This window comes from Anomaloglossus baeobatrachus, chromosome 2 (genome assembly GCF_048569485.1).
Source record: "Anomaloglossus baeobatrachus isolate aAnoBae1 chromosome 2, aAnoBae1.hap1, whole genome shotgun sequence".
Lineage (NCBI taxonomy): Eukaryota > Metazoa > Chordata > Amphibia > Anura > Aromobatidae > Anomaloglossus > Anomaloglossus baeobatrachus.
The window spans coordinates 35,612,788-35,630,859 of record NC_134354.1 but is presented as its reverse complement, the minus strand read 5'-3'; the positions used below and the strand labels follow the sequence as shown (position 1 = coordinate 35,630,859).

Genomic DNA, 18,072 nt, shown 5'->3' with positions numbered 1-18,072 from the left:
CAGTAGGGCAAGTGGTAGGACAAGAAGAAGAGAGGAGCCTGGAGACTTCCTCCTCTGTGACTGGGTCAAATGTGGAAAGTGAGCTGGATGGGATGTGGCGAGGGATGGGATTCACAAAGCTTGGTGGCTGGGAGCTGATCTCTCGGCGGATGTTTTTTAGTTTCTTTGTGAAATACGAGGCCAGGTTGTCAGCATGAAGGTCTGTGATAGGGGTCTGTGCTTTGGGACTGAGGAGGGAGTGAAAGGTGTCAAAGAGCTTTTTTTGATTGTTGGATAGTGAGGAGATAAAGGTGGTGAAGTAGGTCTGTTTAGCGAGGAGAAGGGAAGAGTTGTAGGTCCTTAGAACGAACTTGTAGTGGATGAAGTTTTCTGGTGTGCGGGTTTTCCTTCATAGGTGTTCGGCACTCCTGGAGCATCGCTGAAGAAATCGAGTTTGGGATGTGAGCCAAGGTTGTTTTACTCGGTGTTTGGAGGTTCTGAGAGTGAGGGGTGCTACTTGGTCCAGGGTGCTACTGAGTGTTTCATTGTAGTGGTTTAAAGCCAGATTAACATCTGTATTTGCTTAGAGGGCTCTTCTAGGGTATATATTTGTGTAGGGGAGTCTGTATTTATATGGGAGTCTGGTCTTTGATCACTATTTGTTTAACAGGTATGTTTTTGATCTGTATATGTTTAGGGGGTCTGGTCTTGGGTCTATATTTGCTTAGGAAGTGTGGTCTTGGACCTGTATTTGTTTAGGTGGTCTGCTCTTTAGTCTGTCTTTGCTTACAGGTCTGATCTTGGTTCTGTTTAGGGGTCTGACCATGGGGTTGTATTTGTTTAGGGTGTCTTGTCTATAGTCTGTCTTGGTTTGGGGGGGGGGTCAGCTCTTGGGTCAGTATTTGTTTAGGGGTCTGATATTGGTCAGTATTTGCTCAGGAGGTCTGTTCTAGGGAGTGTATTTGTTCAACGGGGTTTACAATTATTTAGAGAATCATCTTTGAAATCTCCATTGCTTTAGGGGTCTGTATTTGTATAGGAGTCTGGTCTTGGATCAGTATTTGATTGGCAGGTATGTTTTTTGATCAGTATACTGTATGTTTAAGGTGTCAAGTCTAGGATCTGTATTAGTTTAGGGGGTCTGGTCTTGGGTCTGTATTTGTTTATTAAATGGTCTGGTCTTGGATCTGTATATGTTTAGGGAGTCTACTTTTGGGTCTGCATTTGTCTAGAGGGTCTGGTCTTGGATCTGTAAATGTTTAGGAGTTCTAGTTAAGGACCTGCATTTGTGTAGGGGGATCTGATCTTGGGACTATATTTGTGTAGGAGATCTGGTCTTGGAACCGTAATTTGTGTAGGGGATTTGATCTTGGGACCGTATTTGTGTAGGGGATCTGATCTTGGGACCATATTTGTGTAGGGGATCTGATCTTGGGACCGTATTTGTGTAGGGGATCTGATCTTGGGACCGTATTTGTGTAGGGGATCTGATCTTGGGACCGTATTTGTGTAGGGGATCTGATCTTGGGACCGTATTTGTGTAGGGGATCTGATCTTGGGACCGTATTTGTGTAGGGCATCTGGTCTTGGGACTGTATTTGTGTAGGGGATCTGATCTTGGGACTATTTGTGCAGGGGATCTGGTCTTGGATCTGTAAGTGTTTAGGTATAGTTATGAACCTGCATTTGTTTAAGGGGTCTGGTCTTGGGACTGTATTTGTGTAGGGCATCTGATCTTTGGACAGTATTTGTGTAGGAGATCTGGTCTTGGGTTTATGTTTGTGTAGGGGAGCTGGTTCTTGGGACTGTATTTGTGTAGGTAATCTGGTCTTAGGACCGTATCTGTGTAGGGGGTCTGGTCTCGGGACTGTATTTGTCAAGGGGGGGCCTGGTCCAGGGTCTTCATTATCTCTATATTTTTTTCATATCTTAACCCTGGATAATTAATTTGCCGGAGGCATCATGGGGGAATAGTAAGGCTAGTTTGACACTTCTTTGCATTTGTCACCTATAACAGAAAACTGTCCCAGTATATATGCTGGATGTAAAGTCCTAACATATGTGTACACTGTAGCAGTATAGCAATTATTGTACATATTACTACATTTAGGAACATGAAGCAGATTTATACTTTCCTATACAGCGTAAATGTAATAAAAAAGAGTTAAAGGTAAAATCAGATTAAAAAAAAAAAAAATACAAAAAAAAAATAAAAAATGTAACAACCTGGAGTCGGAAAGTGAAGACAATGAAATTAAACACAGGAAAGAAAATAAAAACCGCACACGGGCTCCATGTTTAACCAGTAACTTTGGTGGTGAGTGTGTTTTCTTAAATTGAAAGTCGTCCCCTGACCTTTGCCTTGTGTCTGCCGAGTTGCAATAGCGATTAACCCCACTTCCTTGGGTTGGTGAAACATCAGCCTGAAAGTGATGGGAAAATAACTGGTCAGTTAGCACAGGAAGCAGAGACAAATAAAAAGTAATTACGTGTGAAATGAGCGATCAGCATCACTTTGCAAGAATCATTTTTCTCTCCCGAAAAGAGGTGGAAGGAGAAGCCCGTCCTGTTACACGCGGCTCATAAACTGTGTGCAGAAGCGCAGATGTAGCAGAGCCGATACGGTCACGCTCCATTTCTGCACATTCAATGGCAAACCCAGCAGCATCGTTACATTAACAAACTCAGCTCTGCTACATCTTTAAAGTCAACTTTTCATTTTTTTTTTAATTTTTTCTTAAAAAATTAGTAGCGTAATTCGCATCATATTCACCTATACTCACATGATGATGTCTGAATACCAAGACCTCCCACCCATTGTCAGAGCGGGAGGCTTTTATCCTCCATTAGAAGGGTCAGTGCATATGGTCGACCCCTGCTCTATTCATTCCATACAGGACTGATGGAAAAAGCCAAATACAGCCCTCAGTCCGTCTCATAGAGAATGAATGAAGCCTAGGTGGAGCATACAAACCCCTTCCAACCAATGATAGTCCCAAGAGTTGGACCCACCTGATCTAAATCTTTAAAAAAAAAAAATCTTTATTTTTATATAGCGCTAACATATTCCGCTTTACATACATCAGGAACACTGTCCCCATTGGGGCTCACAATCTAAATTCCCTATCTGTATGTCTTTGGAATGTGGGAGGAAACCGGAGAACACGGAGGAAACCCACGCAAACACGGGGAGAACATACAAACTCATTGCAGATGGTGTCCTTGGTGGGATTCGAACCCAGGACCCCAGCGCTGCAAGACTGCAGTGCTAACCACTGAGCCACCACAATACTGCAGTGCTAACCACTGAGCCACCGTGCCGCCCCGGTCTAGACGTCATCACCTGTCTTGTGGATAAGTGATAACTTTTTCCAATTGGAACACCCCCTTAAAATGCTGCATCATTGGAATACAATGTACTTAAAGGGGTACTCCCATCTTCATAGATGGATATTGTCGGATAGTGGCTGTGAAAACAAGAACATTTGTAATTTACTGCACATTAAAATTTGCAGCCGTTCTTGAGATACTAACACTTTTCTTTTGTTTACTGCTGGTTGCCTAAGCAACCGACCACCGCTGCGGTTTAGTCTGTAAGCACTGCGATGAAACTGGACGGGATTAGAAGGAAACAGAAAGTTCTAGCTTCAAAAGAGAGCTAATGAGCTCAAAAGGAAAGAGTTTGCAACCACTACGCATGTTCGGCTGTCTGGCAAAGGTGGTCTGTCTCCTAGGCAAATCGCTGCCCGTGGTGAACAATATCGCAGGTACGCGTCACACGAACTTACCTTCCTAACGACATCGCTGTGGCCGGCGAACAACCTCTTTTTTTAAGGGGGGCGGTTTGTGCGGCGTCACAGCGACATCACACAGCAGGCCACCAATAGAAGCGGAGGGGCGAAGAGCAGCCGCATGAAAGTCACGCCCACCTCGTTGCCGGAGGACGCAGGTACGCTGTTGTTCGTCGTTCCTAAGGTGTCACACGTAGCGATGTGTGCTGTCTCAGTAACGACGAACAACCTGCGTCCAAAACGAGCAACGATATTTGGAAAATTAACGACGTGTCAACGATCAACGAATCTGTGAGTATTTGGGATCGTTAGCGGTTGCTCGTAAGTGTCACACGCAACGACATCGCTAACGAGGCCGGATTTGAGTCATGAATTCCGTGACCCCAGCGATATCTCGTTAGCGATGTTGTTGCGTGTAACGGGGCCTTTACTCCCTGCCCTGGCCGGGTTGCGTCCTCCCTTACACTTCCCTGACCATTCACGTGTGCTGCCGCCTCCTTCTCCTCCTGGGCTCTGTACATGCAGCACAGGATGCACCGAAGATGCGCATGAGCACACCAGCCCTCCTTAAAGGGCCGATGTGCCACTTCCACTTAATGCCTTTCAGCCTGTGGCTGAGAGACACTATGTATGTAAGGCACCCTCCTATTAGGGGAGGTGCCTGTGCAGCACTCCTAGTTAGTGTGTCAGACTATTACTTACAGCAACATGAGGGCAGCAGTCTTAACCTGCCCAGGCCAAAAGAAAGCTGCCCTCTTGTTGCTGTAAGTAATTACGTTTTGGGGGGACATTGTATTCCTCTTTAAGCTCCCCCTCCCCCCTTTTTCCCTATTTTTTTTTCAGTGTCAGTCTACTAGCTGGTTGTCAGGTCCAGTTACCGTGGCCATTACTTATACCTGAGTCTGCCTTCCAATACCTGTCTGCCGCACCGTGCCCATCATACCTGTCCGTACCCGCCTGTGCAGGGTGCCTCAGTCACCCTGCCTGTACCTGTGTCTATACCGGAGTCTGTCACCTGTCCTGGGAGAGGTTAGTTGCCACAGTCCTGGAAGTGGTACCTGGCATCCACCTTGTGGTGGGTGCTTAGTCAATCCCCACCCACTAAAGGGTAAGCCCGTGTCCCCCTGTGGCACAGTGGGAGACCGGACGCGAGTGTTACACTAGGGATCATTCAGACCTTCAGGGCCAAGACATTTATAATTTATACTAAGTTTAGGTTGAGGAAAAAAAAAAATGTATAAAAACTTTTTTTTTTAGAAAAAAATTTTGCGCTAATGTATGACCGTGTGTGGGAATCGCGAGTTGTCGTGAAGTCCCGCCATATAAAATCTCATTAAAAATAAGCAGCGATAAATGTAACGATTTATTTATATTTTTCAATGTAATAGAAAACCACAAGTTGCTTCTGTTCTGCCGACAAACCCAAAACACTCGGTCTCAAAAGGCCTTTAAAAATCAGCCCAATAGGAGCCCCCGATCTCTGCAGCCAAAACAGGGATCAGCATTACACGTCCACCCCCTGAGCCGAAATTGGTGTTTATTGTAGTATAAACTTTAGGGGAAACGGGAGATGAAAAATCTAAAGGGAGCGTAATAAAAAAAAAAAAAAGAAATATATATAAAAAATAAACAAACATTCACAAATTACGGACGCTCCGTGATTACATCCTTAGAATTTAACGACAGTGTTTATTTCACTTGGCAGAAATGTGAGCGCCGTAATAACCGACAAGATGGCGGCAAAGCGTGAAGACGGCGACTCGTGAATAATATAATAATAGTGCGATCGTAGTGAAAAGTAGAAGATAATACGACAGCGGTGGCAATGTTACACAATACACAGGAAGCCGACGGGATCCCGCTGTACAAGAGCGCGGACGTTTAACGAGAACTGGGATTTCAAAGCGATTTCTTTCCCCGAGAGATCTAATTAGACTTTAATAACATTAACATTAGACTCCATGATGAATGGTCTACACATATAAGCCTGACGCTAATAGCTCTTTACAGAATAAAAGGTCCTTAAGGGGATCGGGAGGGGGCGCGGGGCGCAGACATTATACAGAATCAGTAACCCAACATTCCATCCGGGACAACGGGAATTAAAAGAATGGTAGGAAGAACCTAGAAGACGTCTATAGAGATGAGCGAGGTGACTCGCCCTGAATCTCCCAAAATAAACTATAAAAAAGATTGTCTGCAAAATTCTAGTGGACGTGTTCACACAATGCAGAAAAGCGCCAGATATGTGGTAAGGAATTTACAGCCGACGTGCGACTGTCACCTTTGTGGTGCTGAGAACTTTGTGCATTTATTCTTTCCTGATAATTTTGTGACAATAACACTCACTGCTTAAAAAGTATCATCATCAGCAGCTCTTCATGACATGTGCTGCAGAGGATAAAGACGAGCGAGCGCAGAGCAATCTGTAATAGAGGGACAAGAGGAGAGCGGCTGGACAGTCTAAACCGGCAATAACATGACCGGCGGTCGGCTTATAAGTGGCCGGATGGATATCGATGGTAGCACAGACGTTCAGTGTAAACCCAACCGACCACGACAGAATCCGATTAGGACTATTCTAAGATATTTATATATTTCTCCTTAAATAATCTGTGCTTCTGTGAGAAGATACTATGGATAGGAAGGAAAGAAAAAAAGAAAGAATGAAGAAGAAAGAAAGGAGGAAAAAAAAGGATGAAAGTAAAGAAGGAAGAAAGGAAGAAAAGAGAGAAAGAAAAGCAAGAAAGAAAAAAAGAAGAAAGGAGGAAAGAAAAAGGATGGAAGTAAAGAAGGAAGGAGGAAAGGAAGACTGGAATGAAAAAAGGAAAGAAGAAATAAAAAGAGAGAAAGAACGCAAGAAAGGAAAAAAAAAGAAAAAAAGACAGGAGGAAGGAAGGAAAGAAGGACGGAAGGACGAAAGAAAGAAAAAAAGAAAGAAAGGGAAATGAAACCTTGAGAAAGATTCTGTGATAGAACTGAAACAGAAGGAGGAAACTATCACAGAATCTCTCAAGTCTTTCTATTTTTTTCATTTTATCTTATCTTTCTTTCTACCTCCCTTCATTCAGTTTCAATTCTAAGGAAGAGAGAAAGGAATGGAGAAGGGAAGTAATGGGGGAAGGAAGGAAGGAAGGAAGGAAGGAAGGAAGGACGGAAGGACGGAAGGAAGGAAGAAAGAAAGAAAGAAAGAAAGAAAGAAAGAAAGAAAGAAAGAAAGAAAGAAAAAGAAAGGGAAGGAAAGGAAAGAAAAAGAAAGAAAGAGAAAGAAAGAGAAAGAAAGAAAAAGAAAGAAAGAAAGGGAAGGGAACGAAAGGAAAGGAAAGAAAGAAAGAAAGAAAAAGCCTTGAGAAAGATTCTGTGATAGAATTGAAACTGAAGGAAGGGAGGGAGGAAGAAAGGGAGGAAGGAAGGAAGATAGAAAGAGTTGAGACATTCTGTGATGAAATTGAAACAAAAGGAAGGGAGAAAGAAAGAAAGAAAGAAAGAAAAGGAAGGAAGGGAGGAAAAAAGAATCAGAACGAAAGAGAGAAAACAAAGAAAGAAGGAATAAGAGAGAAAGAAAGAAACAAAAAGAAAAGTTTGAGATAGATTTTGTGATAGAATTTAAACATCGCCCCATGGGCTAATAAAAGTCACCTCTTTTTGCAAATTTTTTTGGAGTGCTGCCTCTTTTTCGTTTTCTGTATTAGGTTATGTTCACACGCAGTGTTTTTATGCTAAAACCTGAGCAGATTTAGTTGTGCATTACATGTGTAATTACACTACATGTTTACAGGTGATAGATGGACAGACAGATAGATAGATAATAGATAGAGGGATAGATAGATAGATAGATAGATAGATAATAGATAGAGGTATAGATAGATAGATAATAGATAGAGGTATAGATAGATAGATGGATAGATAGAGGGATAGATAGATAGAGGGATAGATAGCGGGATAGATGGACAGACAGATAGATAGATAATAGATAGAGGGATAGATAGATAGAGAGATAGATAGATAGATAGATAGATAGATAGAGGGATAGATAGATAGATAGATAGAGGGATAGATAGATAGATAGATAGATAGATAGAGGGATAGATAGATAGAGGGATAGATAGATAGATAGATAGGATAGATAACCAGCAGGGTCTCCGATACTCCCCATTATCAGACACATTTGCGTTTCTAGCGGTTTCACATAGCATATAAATTAGGTGCGGGTGAATGCTATATGGGTAACTGAGGCCAGACGTGCGCTGATACATTTCTATCCCTCGTCCTCCTGAGTGCGGCTTAATAAAATCTAAAAATAAAGGGAAAAAAAATCATAGGAAATGTTTGATGCTTGTAGATATTTGGCAGGGGCGTCTGAGCCGTATTAATGAGCTGAGTGGATGTTCCTCTGGGCCAAGAGGAAACTCGGTAAGGAGGTAAGAAACCTACGAGGGAAGCGGCTAATGCAGCACCGAGACAAATGGAGGCAGACAGATTTGTGCGTGCGGCGTGAGATAACTCCCGGGGCCATTACACCACCGCCGCCGCCACAATACACTCATAGTCCACATCATGACAGGCAGGAAACGGAATCCGCCTGTGACATTAACAAACCTGGAGAAGGTACAAGAATAAAAGTGTCCGTGACCGGGGTAAGGCCGGGTTCACACAGGGCGATTCTGTACAGTTTATCGGACGCTTGGCTAAGTTTAAACAGGGCAGATTATCACTTTTTTGGAGAAAGAATGGGATAATTTTTGGACATGGCTTTGATCATATATAGAGATTAAATACGATTTTTGGGTATAGCTGGGTCCACGTACGGTAAGTCTGGTAAATTTTTGGATAAGGCTGGGTTAAAATAGGAAAATTAGGTGAAAATTTTGGGTAAAATTGGGTCCAAATAGGATAATTTGTGCAATTTTTGGATTAAGATTATGTAGGGTAATTTTGTATAACTGGATAAAGCTGTAAAAGCAAATTTTGTGCAATTTTTGCTTATAACCGGTTTCAAGCAAGGCAATTTGGGTGCAATCTTTTAGTAAAGCTGGGTTCATGTAGGGTAATTTAGCAGTTTTTGGGGCAAGACTGCTCACGCAGGGTGTTCAAATTCATTTTTGGGGGGATAAAATTGGGTAAGCTTGTTTTTAAACAAAGCAATTTACTACAATTTTTGGGTTAGGCCAAACACACATAGCACGAGTTTGTGGAATTTTTGGGCAAAGTTCTGTTTATGTAGGAATTAGGAGCAATTATTGGGTAAAGCCAAGATTTAACAGAGCAAATTGGTCCAATTTTTGGGTAAACCCTGATTCACACAGATAATTTTTGGACAATTTTTGGGTAATGTCGAATTGACACAGGGTGATTTACTCACATTTTAGGTATTTGGAGTTGTTGTGGAATCCTCTCGTCATCTTGGTGTTTCCCCCCTGCTCTTATTTTCCTCCTTACCTCTTATCGTCTTATACCTTTGTTTGAGAGTGATGTGAGATAGCGTTTTGGTTTCCAGTCTTTGACGATCTCTGTTGGTTTTATCACACTCCTGTCCCGTCCCTTTAGTGAGGGACGGAGTATACGATCAGGGCTGGACAGAAGCAGGGTCAGGTTGGCAGCTCAGCAATCCTCTTTTTTTTTTTTTAAAAAAAAAAAAAAAAGACTCACAATCTAAATTCTCTATCAGTCTTTGGAGTGTGGGAGGAAACCGGAGAACCCGGAGGAAATCCAGACAAACATCAGCGCTGCAAGACTGCAGTGTTAACTACTGAGCCACTGTACCATTCTGCTTTATCAGCATTACATCAGCACTATAGGTGCTGGAACTTACTTTTAATTACATATTGCATCTGCCATTCTCTAGTGGAAATGGCTTTCTCTGCCATGACAGACTTACTGTTGTAAGTGAGTGTTACCATATATATATACAAAGGTTCCTCTTTCTCATAGCTTAAAGCAGTTTGTCTACGGTAACGCGGACATAGACCGTGAGATATAAGATTTGTTTCCTATAAAAGAGTCAGTAAAAATAGTCATTATCATCGCTGACCACCTGTCCCCCTTCCTTAACATCGTTATACATGTTATGAAACCTATATTTAAAGTTTCAGGCCGTCTTCTATGGATCATACACATTGGTATTAGCTTTAATTGCTTTCCTTGTGCCCTTCATTAGTTTCTACTGACAGTTCTTTGAGAAAGGCATAGCTTGTCGAAAACGTTTTGTGACACTGTCTGTAAAATACCAATTTTCACCATGGACTATACTACAATAAAAAGATATTTGTTTGAACATAATTCTTTGGAGTGTGCCGGAGTTATTTTCTATTATTATTAGACCAGTGAAAAGAGGCAGATAAGACAAAGACTCGCCCCTGTTTTGTGCCTAAAGATAAAGACCCGCCCCACTTCTTGCCTACAGACCAAGCCCCACCCCCATTTGCTGCCTAAAGACAAGCCCCCACTTCCTGCCTAAAGACAAAGATACGCCTCCACTTCCTGTCTAAAAACAGAGACATGCCCCTACTTCCTACCTAGAGACAAAGACATGCTCCCATTTCTTGTCTATAGACAAATGCACGCTGCCACTTCCTGCCAAGAAATAAAGACACACCTCCACTTCCTGTCTATAGATAAATACATGCCGCCACTTCCTGCCAAGAGATAAAGACACGCCCCAACTTCCTGTGTAAAGACAGAGACACCCCCCCACTTCCTGTCTAAAGACAAATACACGCCCCTACTTCCTGCCTAGAGACAAAGACACGCCCCTACTTACTGCCTAGAGACAAAGACATGCCCCTACTTCCTGCCTAGAGACAAAGACACGCCCCTACTTACTGCCTAGAGACAAAGACATGCCCCCATTTCTTGTCTAAAGACAAATGCACACTGCCACTTCCTGCCAAGAGATAAAGACACACCTCCACTTCCTGTCTAAAGACAAATACACGCTCCCACTTCCTGCCTAGAGACAAAGACACGCCCCTACTTACTGCCTAGAGACAAAGACATGCCCCCATTTCTTGTCTAAAGACAAATGCACGCTGCCACTTCCTGTCAAGAAATAAAGACACCTCCACTTCCTGTCTATAGACAAATACATGCCGCCACTTCCTGCCAAGAGATAAAGACACGCCCCCACTTCCTGTCTCAAGACAAATACACACCCCCATCTCCAATAATCCATCTGTTCGGCTCTGCTGATAGAGACAGATTACACTTGACAACAGGCAGTGGACATCAAGTTAGACAGTAGGTAGACCCCTGTAGACGGCACTTAGGGTCATTTTTTTAGGGCAAAAAATTCTGTTTTGGGTAAATAAAGTACTTTTCAATTATTTTTTGTTATCGTATCCTTGTCCATCAGATGAAGCTACATTTATTGAAATGTCATCCAGTACAATATTAAAAAATAGGAGGATGGACAGTAGCAATAAATCAATAAAAATAGTCAAATATTTAACTTACAGTAAAACAATGGATAAAAAAATAATTAAAAAAACAAAATACAATAAAGAAAAAAAATATAAATGCTTTAAACAATAAAGATATGTAACATACAAGGCTCGCATTAACTGGCCCATCTGTGGCTATATTCCATCTCCTTTGGTTTGCAGATATTTTTATTATTTTTTTATGACTGATTTTTTTTTTATAATACTATTATACATATTTAACCTACAGAGAAAAAAAAATGGAAAAAAAAATATTGGATTGTAAGAAGAAATGATATAGATCATATTATTCTGCATGAAATACAGTGCGGTTTGTGGAGTCATTTTTCAGTTTGTGGGTTTAATGCCCGTGGAAGGTGCTAACAGAAAAGGAATGTAGATTTCAGCAGAATATATGACGGGCCGGCCAGAATCTCTACCATGTAAGGTTTGCTCCGGCAATCAGTCACACTACTTTCCTGGATTGGGGAGATCATTGGGGGATATATGGAGATTCGGAGCAGAAACAGTCTGAGCACACTGTCTACTGCCAGCTTAATAATTCAGTCTCTGCCAAAAATTAAGGGGGGACGTATGGGCACACAAAAGTTCACAGTCATGTATTTTTGCCTATTGGAGAATATAAAATTTAATTAAAAAAAAAAAAAAGAAACCTTATGGACTTTGGGGACCTTACCTAATGTCACACTAGGTACGAGGAAGTACCAAGCGAACAGTGAAAGGGAAGGGAAACCCTGTGTCTAGGGAAGGGGAAGATGGTGACCCCTGATCAAACCTACTGCTGAACCCTGGCTTCCCTCACCACCCTAGATAGGTTCCGAACCGATGCGCCAAGCCAGATACATGACCCTGGCTGACCCTGAAATAGGCTTTAAGTAGGAAGTGGATGGGATGAGCGCTTAGTCAACCCCGCTAAGCTCGAAAGAAGACACATGGATCACAATAACTGCAAAAAACAACAAAGTTTGTCTAGATGAATACAAGCCGACTGCTTGCACTGAAGACTTGTTAAGGTTAGACCTATCACCAGCACCGAGTAAGGGGAATGAAGGTACATAAAGACTCCAAGCAAGTGCTGATGAAAAACAGCTGAAAGGATCCTTCTGCGTTCCTCACCCTAACAGGTAGGGAATGAAAACCAAGCAGAGGAGATACATAGGATACTAAATACACCAAGCAGGAATAATAGAAGGCCAGGGATCAGTTTGCACAGCCAAGCATTGTGACCTTCTATAGCCGGATACCACAGGACTGTCTGTTGCCCGCGACACCTAAAGATGTGGAAGGTAAATTTCCATTTTTTGGTCAAAAAAATAAAAGGTCTTCTAGAGTTGGACCTTAGAAGGGCAGTAATAAAAGTCAACACAGATGTGGAGGAGATACATAAAGACATTGGACGCAACGACAAGGACATTTATTTCAATTCATCCAGGTTCATTACAAGGCCATGTTCACACGTTCAATATCTGGTGAGGTTTTTTTTTACATCAGTATTTGTAAGCCAAAATCAGGAGTGGGTGAATCATGCAGCTATATTGAGGGGGAAAAAAATAAAAAAGGTTGTTGGAAAAAATGAAAGTGCGAAATCAAAGATTGGCTATAGCGGAAAAGCGTTAAGTGGGTATTAAATGCGTTGGTCAACTTCTCTAGGCTCTTCTTTCAGTCAAACTCCTGTGTCGTAATAGTACACAAGAGGTAGATATTACCCAGCTTCCCCGAAAATAAGTAATAATGTATGCTTAAAATGTAAGTCCTATTCCAAAAATAAGCCCTAGTTGTGGATCCATAAGGAAGTGTCCAAGCAGTTAGAAAAGTTAAAGAATTCAGCAGGACTCTTTATCAAGGAAAGCAGAAATCCACAGCCCTAAAAGAAAGCATAAAATCCCAAAAGAAGGCAGACACACCCCCAAAAAAAAAAAATGGAATCACCGGACACCAATTGCCCAATTACAGTTGGCAAGTGCAGATGATGGATGGACTCTCACACAGAGATCTGCTTTGCTGTCAGGTCCCTCACTGTTCCAGTTACATTGCACTGCAGCTCTCACAAACAGATCAGATACCAGCATCACCCCACGAGTGATACTACTTCCAGTCACCAGGGGGAGCCAACAGCTATAGAACGCAGGGGGACATGACAGCAACGCAGTTCTGTATGTGAGAGCCCATGCACCTGGCAACTAATTGTTTGGGGTCTGGTAAGTGCGATTCTTTTAGGGGCTGTCTGGGGGTAAATTTAGCAGTACATAGAGAATAATAAGTGTAAGCAGGTAATTTAACCCTTTGTAAATCTGGTCTGTACATAGGACTATAGGACGGGTTGTGCACCATGAGAACAGCAGATCAAAATGTCCATCTGACCCAGTAATAGGAGTAAAACTAAATAGGAGAGAAAAGGCGCAATAGGGTCTTACCCGATATATTGGGCAAAATTATATAGAAGTGGTGCACTCACCTGATCAGGTTGTGCCAGTCACAACTCCTTTGACAGCTAAGAGTGAGCGCCTGAGCGGTCCAGCGGCAGCCCTGTTGCACAAGTGTAACGTCAAAAGAAAAACTGGAGAAAAACAGGTTTTTTGCCGCGCTTGAAGACCACAGACATTGATGTCAAACAGATAATTCTTTTTATTTCATTCCTACGCGTTTCGGAGACCCCAACTGTCTCCTTCTTCAGGGTAAAGACTCTTTTCCCTGAAGAAGGAGACAGTTGGGGTCTCCGAAACGCCTAGGAATGAAATAAAAAGATTCATCTGTTTGACATCAATGTCTGTGGTCTTCAAGCGCGGCAAAAAACCTGTTTTTCTCCAGTTTTTCTTTTGACGTTACACCAGTGATAGGAGTAACACAAAATGTTGATGTTCCACAATGAGATGATGATTAGATTTGAATAAATGGTGATTTTTTTTTTTTTTATTCAAGAATAAATGTGAATGTGAATTGTTGTTCATGGAAAAATAGAAGTCACACCCTAAAAATAAGCTGCACCTTTTGGACCAAAAAATAATTTAAGACCCTGCCTTATTTTCGCGGAAACATGATTAAGGGGCACGGCCTCACTCTGTACACGTCACTGCCATTCCCAGGTCAGAAAAACGAATCTTCGAAGCGCAGAGTGTGATTGCTGGAAAAAATTCACCAGTCTGCAGTAACAAAGAGTACCTGCAGACATGTCATTCTGGACAACCCCTTTAAGGGATTTCAACTTGTGATCATCTATACACTGCAATACAAATTTACTGCAGAATATAGCTATATTTACAGTCTGTCTTATGAAGCTCATCCAGTGGCTGGTCTTCACAGAAGTACCAACATGATAGCCATGGGGGCTTTCAGCAGGCCCTTGGCTGCCATGACCTGACATCTTATCGGCACCCAGGGGTAAAAACGACACCCAGAATTATGCACCTTAAACCTACCATGTAAAACTACCATATTAACCTGTTGATAAGGGTTAATTTGCAGATCAATAGCTTTCTGACAAAGTGCGGTCGCCGCAAGGAGAGCTGCTGTCAGTCAGTGCCAGGGTGCGATTACAGCTATATTCACTATGCACTGAGCGGTGACCAAAAACCACTGGGTGCATCTCTGTTACTGAAAGCATCTTTTTGACTGAAAGCCAGAAGCTGCTGGAGGAATAAAGAATTTAGTACTGGCATCAGGGCTCTCAGTTAAGCGGCCGCACGGCATCAGAACACTATTATCCTGCAAATTAACCCATATCTGCAAGTTAATAGTGTTTTTGAGTAACACCTGCAGTCACTGATACAGGCAGATACCGATTGTATTATATATACCCTACTAGGTCATTCTTACTTAATGAGGGGTCCTCATCCCTTGGCCACAGAGAAGACAAGCGCAAAAGTATCTCTTGCCCTGGGGAACCTATCCGATTCTGCATGACAAAGGCTACCAACTGACTGGTATGTGTACAGTGTAATGCTTCATTTCTCCAGTGGTGGTGCTGCAGATAAATTTAACACTTAATACCTGGACTACAACTGATCACTGGAGGCCTGCTTACAGTATTACCAAGAAACCCTTCTAATACGTAGAAAATTGTTTTTTTTTTACTTGATATTTATATATTCCAATATAACAGTAAACACAAACTAAAGAACTTCAAACAAGTTTGAGCTGTCAAAAGTGGAGATCCCCTTTAAGAGAGGCTTTCTATGCAGAACATGTTGTAACATGGCAGCCAATAGGTATCATAGAAGTGATGTAAACCTGGATGTCCATTCTGGTACTTGTAGTGCCACGAGTCTTGGTTGGGCGTAAAAGGGCCAGGTTTAACAGATAGCTGGAAAGATGGGCGTGTTTGGCTGTCCAAATATCTCTGCCCATGGGTGTATCTCATCTGTCAAAATGGCGACTGTTTGTTTGCCACATGGTCCATGTGCGGAAACTGTGATGTCTCCAGGAAGGAATCCTAGGAGAGAAGGGAGGATTTGCTTGTCTTTAACAGGATCATGGCTAGAGGCTGTAACGCCCCTTGAAGGAAGAGGAGGTTCACTTCTTCTGACCGGGGTCACTGTGTGGAGGCTTGTGACACCTCCAGAAAGTACCTCGGGGGGGGGGGGGGGGGGGTGTATACTGGCCGTAGTCAGTGTATGGAGGTTTGTGAAACATCCAAAAAGTACCTCTGGAGAGGGGTGTGTATGCTGGCCGGGGTTAGTGTGTGGGGGTTTGTGAAACTTCCGGAAGATACCTCTGGAGGGGGGGGGGGTGTATACTGGCCGAGGTCAGTGTGTGGGGGTTTGTGAAACCTCCAGAAGGTACCTCCAGAGAGGGGTGTGTATACTGGCTGGGGTCAGTGTGTGGAGGTTTTTGAAACCTCCAGAGAGGGGTGTGTATACTGGCTAAGATCAGTGTGTGGAAGTTTGTGAAACCTCCGGAAGGTACTTCTGGAGACGAGTGTGTATGTGGGTTGGGGTCAGTGTTTGGAGGTTTGTGAAACCTCCGAAGAGGGGTGTGTATACTGGCTGAGGTTAGTGTGTGGTGGTTTGTGAAACCTCCTGAAAGTACTTCTGGAGAAGGGTGTGTATGCTTGTTGGGGTCAGTGTGTGGAGGTTTCTGAATCTCCAGAAGGTACCTCTGGAGAGGGATGTGTATACTGGCTAAGGTCAGTGTGTGGAGGTTTGTGAAACCTCCGGAAGGTACTTCTGGAGACGAGTGTGTATGTGGGTTGGGGTCAGTGTGTGGAGGTTTGTGAAACCTTTGAAAGGTACCTCTGGAGAGGGATGTGTATACTGGCTGGGGTCAGTGTGTGGAGGTTTTTGAAACCTCCGGAGAGGGGTGTGTATACTGGCCAGGGTCAGTGCGTGCAGGTTTGTGAAACCTCCATAAGGTACCTCCAGAGAGGGGTGTGTATACTGGCTGGGGTCAGTGTGTGGAGGTTTTTGAAACCTCCGAAGAGGGGTGTGTATACTGGCTAAGGTCAGTGTGTGGAGGTTTGTGAAACCTCCGGAGAGGAGTGTGTATACTGGCCAGGGTCAGTGCGTGCAGGTTTGTGAAACCTCCATAAGGTACCTCCAGAGAGGGGTGTGTATACTGGCTGGGGTCAGTGTGTGGAGGTTTTTGAAACCTCTGAAGAGGGGTGTGTATACTGGCTAAAGTCAGTGTGTGGAGGTTTGTGAAACCTCCGGAAGGTACCTGTGGAGAGGGGTGTGTATGCTGGCCGAGGTCAGTGATTGGAGGCTGGTATAGCTCCATTGGGATACTTTAGAAGTGTACCACCAATCAAACGGGCTTCAAACCAGTGTATGTATTCTACTAGGACTGTGGTTTATGTACGTGTTAATAAACCGGCCGGACTTTTTAATGGAAGTGTTCCGGTGTGCTACCTTACATCGCAAGCATAGCCTTTTAAAGTAGAAACTATCGTGTTTTAGAAATTTAATTATTTTTTTTTCTTTTTTAATTTGGATCTTAACGATGTAGGAGCCATCCCAGGAATGTGGATTTTGATTCTATAACCATTAGGAAAAGATTTTTTTTAAAAATTTTTTCGGATGTATGACTTTACGAGTTTCTTGATTAACGACGCTTCTGTTTTCCTTGTCAGAGTTGAGGACTTCCTCTGGTAGTAGAATTTAGTAGAATTTACCTTTTCTTCTTCTTTTTTTTCATTAAACCAATACTATAAAAAGTAGCAGCCGGTTTCCAAAATAACTTCGAATGCGGCCAAGTTGTATAAATCCCGCTCGATTCCGCCTCTGTGTTGATGGCTTCGGGAGAACATTTCAAAGAGGGATGCCAGCGCTCGGCCGGTAGAAATATCTGTCAGCTTCTTAATCAAGTTCCGTTAGACGTATTTTCCCCACTTTATGAATACACATTATTGTTGTCCATCCAAACAGTCTTCGGACCACAATCTGATTTTTTTGGGTCGTCTGGAACGAGGTAGATGGTATCACGTACAGCACTCGAGTTACTTCACTAAACCTTATCCTCCTCCGGTAACGAGGCTTTTGGCAGACGTTTCCCCTTTCAGCACTGTAATTACGTGAAATCCATCGAGGAATAATTACAGAAGCTATAGTGTTAGAGGAGCTGTAAAAATAAAGTTATTCTTCCCGTAGAAATGTCAATAATCATCTTAATAATCGGAATGTAAAGGAAATATCAAAGAAACTATATTATTCTAGGTAGAACCTGACTCTCCATGTAAAGGTTCATCTGCTATGGAGTCTCAAAAGGGTTGTCCACCTTTGGGGACAATTTCTTTATTTTTTCTTTTACTTAAAGTTCATTTTAATCAATAGATTTCGGAATAAAAATAAGTTTCACGATTGGATGAGTTTAAAAATAATGTTCCTGTGCTGAGATAATCATATATAGGTGTCCCTGCTGTGTACTGTGTA

At 42.7% G+C, this 18,072-nt stretch overlaps 1 protein-coding gene across 3 annotated transcripts in view; it reads right to left on the bottom strand.

Moving 5' to 3' along the window:
• The window catches only part of HLCS (holocarboxylase synthetase), a 179,060-nt gene that overhangs the window by 13,379 nt on the left and 147,609 nt on the right, over positions 1-18,072 (bottom strand). For all 3 annotated transcript variants that reach the window (XM_075332914.1, XM_075332917.1, XM_075332915.1), the window contains one exon: positions 2,335-2,402. In XM_075332914.1, the coding sequence (XP_075189029.1) occupies positions 2,335-2,402 (68 nt within the window). The remainder of the gene's footprint in view (positions 1-2,334; positions 2,403-18,072) is intronic.